At 27.5% G+C, this 4,388-nt stretch overlaps 1 protein-coding gene across 1 annotated transcript; it reads right to left on the reverse strand.

Moving 5' to 3' along the window:
* Positions 1-2,513: 2,513 nt before the first annotated feature.
* On the reverse strand, positions 2,514-4,046 carry LOC112684381. Its single transcript, XM_025555883.1, has 3 exons — positions 3,923-4,046; positions 2,873-3,194; positions 2,514-2,799 (listed from the first exon to the last, which is right to left on the reverse strand). Exons 2-3 carry the CDS (start codon positions 3,149-3,151, stop codon positions 2,758-2,760), a joined length of 321 nt encoding a protein of 106 aa, XP_025411668.1. The 5' UTR covers positions 3,152-3,194; positions 3,923-4,046; the 3' UTR covers positions 2,514-2,757.
* Positions 4,047-4,388: the final 342 nt, after the last annotated feature.

A 4,388-nucleotide genomic window follows, 5' to 3' on the forward strand; every position in this document is an offset into this window, starting at 1 on the left:
GCGAGCCAACGCCTAGCAGTAACACTACGTTTTTTAGCATCTGGAGATTCTTACACTTCATTGGGCTACCTTTTGAAGATATCAAAGCAAGCAATATCTTACATTGTACCAGAAATTTGTGATGCTCTGATAATTGCACTACAAGATTACATCAAGGTAAGAATAAATAACAAATATTTTAATGTACTGGTATTTATATTAATACATTTTTTTATTAAATTTAAATAAAGTTAGAAAAATAAAATTACATCAAGTTCACTGTCCTTATGTTACTTGATGAAACTTACAACTACTAGTTAAATAATAACTGCTGGTACTCATTTTCAGTACATGTGGTTTGTCCTACCAAGTTATCAGAGGTAGATTCTGAATGAGTAGATGTAGATGACTGCGAAGCAGGGAAGGATGAAGATGAATTTGATGAAATTAACGTTGGAAATTGAGATGACTGGTAGGGGGAAAGCTGGGACTCCAAAGAGAAGTAGTATCGAGGCTCAGATGCTCAGAGAGGAATTTGTAAAATATTTTATCTCTGCGCAAGGGAAGCTGCAATTTCAGTACGATAAGTGATATGATATTTTGTTGTATATTTGATTATTCAATAAATATTTACAATTATTTTATTTAATTATTATTATTGTGATTATTTTATTTACTTCTGTATCATAAGTGTTTTTTGAAATATTCTTATCGGCCAAGAACAACATACTGTTGTATCCAAACCATCTGCTAATATACGCTTCGTCTGCACCACTCCCAGTTTTTCTCGACTCCTTCTCTTTTTTCTTTTCACTAGCAAACTGGCTTTACAAATTTTTTATCTTTTTTTTCTACATCAAATTTATCAATGCCAAAAGAAATCGCAATTTCCATAAGTCCATCATGCCTTTTGTTTTTATTTTTGTATTGTGAATTAGTTGGATCCCACAACCAACTTCGATCACGATACATTTCAATAAAAGAAATTGTTTGTTCATCACTTCAATTCATCATGAATTAATGATAAACTAATTTAATAAAATTAAAATCAAATAAATGCACGCAGCAAAACAAAACTAAACAGAATAAAAATGTATTTTTCAATTTGTGTTATCATATAATTATAACACATAATAACATCAGCTGTAGCTTAAAAGTCGAGCAACATACTTCGACACGTCTACACTACTGTTATCGATTCGATTCTCTTTGATCCGTACCGACTTGATTCGGGTTGCGTTCGACTGGAGTCGACATGTTTCGACAATGCCGGGCGACACGTACACACTTGTTCGAATCTGTCGATCGACACCATTCGGCATAGTGTGGACGCGGCTTTACCGTTGTTACACAAACACTGAAAAATTTATTTTTGACAATAATTGTAGATAATTGTTGTTATATGGCTATAGGTATAACACATATACATTACACATACTTATACTTATTGCAGATAAACCACAAAAGGTTATCTACAAATTCACGATTAATAATCGTCAATTGCACAGTTATTCAGGGGATTCGATCCGGGTAATTTTTAAGGGGTTGAATATAGGAAATTTGTATGTCCATTACCCTGCCTCCCCCCATTCAGAAATGTGTGATTTTTTTCATGCTTATAATTAGTACGTAATTTGTATGAATTTGTACGACCATTTTCAGAATTTGTACGGAACTCGTTCACCGAGAAAAATTAGTTTTTCGCGGGAGGGGCTGGAATAACGTTATTCCAGCCCCTCTCACCAGTAAAAATACACGTTTTACAAAAATTTATTTTGCGAATAATTAGTACGTAATTTGTATGAATTTTTATAACCACTTTACCACTTTTATTTATAACAAAGTGTTATATTAACAAAATAAAAAAAATATTTTCGGAAGAATTCTGTATTTTAAAAATCTCTTGCATCATTATATTCATAATTGTATTATTATTATTTATACAAAGGCATATTGCAAACACACTATTTCTATTTTAAACTTATATTTGTTAGATAACAATAGCGTGGGATAAAAATAGTAATTATTTTTATTTTCTTGAGAAATATCCGATAATATGTATTTTACTTGTATTTATAATATACTTGTATATTACATATAATATTATATAAACTAATAACAGTTTATTTCAATCATTGAGTTCTTCAATATTGTGTTTACCTTTGGAACTTTGAAGTGGGGCAGTGTTTTTATAAATGTTTCATTTTGTTTTCTCTTTTGAAAAATTTTTAGAAATATAATTCTATAAAATAATAATTCGTCAACGATATTATGAACGATATCAGGAAGAAAACCAGCAGTCAATTCTTATAGGTTCATTGACGTTATATTGCACTTCAAAAAATCGTGCCATAGATTTAAATGAAAATAAGTATAACTACATATTATATATACAATTTATAAAAGAGTATTAATTATTAAAAAATATGAAAAATCACCTTTTTTACTACATATTTCTATTTTTAAATCGTTTGTTATTATTTATATTCAATTTACATACAAAAATTTGACTTAAAAATTAAAATTCTACTGACAAGTTTTTATATCGTATACATTATTATTTCGCATGAAACTTTAGTAGTTTCTTTGACAGGTATTGGTTTTTTTTTAGGTCATCAAATAACTCCCAATGTTCATTACATCTTTTCACGTATGTTGTGCAATGGCCTACAGAATTTCTTAAATTATTATTCCCTCTGTGAAAATGTGTTACTCCACGAAGTTCATACGACTTTTCAATAAGAGATATGCCTTTTGGATTATCACATAGTTTTGAATCTAATGTATATCCTGCATCATTGCTGGGTTCAACGTTTTCACCTGAAAAAATATTAGGTATGTTCAAAATGTTGACCTACGATAGGTACTCAAGTTATTAAAAAAATAATCATACCTTTCCAAAACAGAATTTCAATGAAAATAAGCACTGGAAAAATGTTCGATTCAATATTCTGAAATCCAGTGCAGTTTGATGAAGCGTTTTTATTGTGCAAACATGCAAGTTTCTCCACGGAAAGACGTTTATTAATAAATTGCTGCAATTCTTGGATTTGACCGTTGGTAGTTTCATATGTAATGTAGATTTAGGACGTTCAATTACCGATGGATATTTCTCACAATTTTTATTTGAACATATGATTGATTCAATAATTGTTGGAAATTCCAACATCATTGTTTCATTATTCTAAGGCATACTGCAAACATACTACCTATTTCTATTTTAAACATCCATAAGTTTAGATTATAATGGCATGGGATATAAATTGTAATTATTTTTATTTTATTTAAATATATCCGATAGTATGTAATTTACTCATATTTATAATATACTCGTGTATGATATAAATTAATAACAGTTCATTTTAGTCATTTAGCTCTTTAGTGTTGTGTTTACCATATGAACTGTGAATTAGAGTGCAGTTACAAAAATTTAATTTTGATTTCTTTTTTGAGACATTATTTTGTAATAAAAACATAATTTTATTAAATATTTTAATAATTTATTGACTTTATTATTAAAAATGGCTGGAAGAAAACATTTCATTTGTTGAAGCTAATATAATCTTTTTACAACTTTCCGTTATAATTTTTTTTTTTTTATGACAAAGAAAATCTTAAGAAAATTTTTATATCCAATTTTCATGCCTTAAATATTATGATAAATCAATTTTTATGCATTTTTAACTATAAAAATGTATGACTAATATTTTATGAGATAAAATCGGAATTTTGTAATATTTCTGGGTGACTATAAGTTGCGTCCCAATGTACCTTTTTGATATAAATTGAGTCCCGAGTAATTTTAGGTATACTAAATTGCGTCCCGTACATTTTTTGTACATGTGTAAATTGCATCACGGGTATTTTTATATTAAAATTTATATTTATATTTATATGATTTTTTGACTAAATAATTAATTTTATTAATTTTACAGGTTCTCACTTGTAGCTATTGTTAATCTTGTATCAGGAGGCCACTATGTTACCTATATTCAAAGGACAAAAACAAAAATATGAGAGCTTCATAATGATCTGGCCAAAAAAATAACAGTAGTAAAAAAAGATAATATTAGTTTGACGCCGCATATATTAATGTACATAAAAATGTAACATAATATTTTAAATTTATTGTATATTTTTAAAATTATTTTATAATTTTTATAATTTAATAGACATATAAGATTAATCTAAAAGGAATTAGGTTTAAAACAATTTTTAAAATAAAAAGCTTTACCAGAAACTGAAGTTGTTATTAATACAAGAACTAGATATTGCACATTACATAATTTAAAATAAATTATTCTCCATTAATAAATTGGTGTTTCTATATATTTTGTTGATCAATTAAATTGAAAATCCATAAACTACAAAATATAATGACAATTATATTTTCCAGAAAGAACTGATAT

This window comes from Sipha flava, unplaced genomic scaffold (genome assembly GCF_003268045.1).
Source record: "Sipha flava isolate LNK unplaced genomic scaffold, YSA_version1 249_pilon_pilon, whole genome shotgun sequence".
In the NCBI taxonomy this organism is placed as follows: Eukaryota; Metazoa; Arthropoda; class Insecta; order Hemiptera; family Aphididae; genus Sipha; species Sipha flava.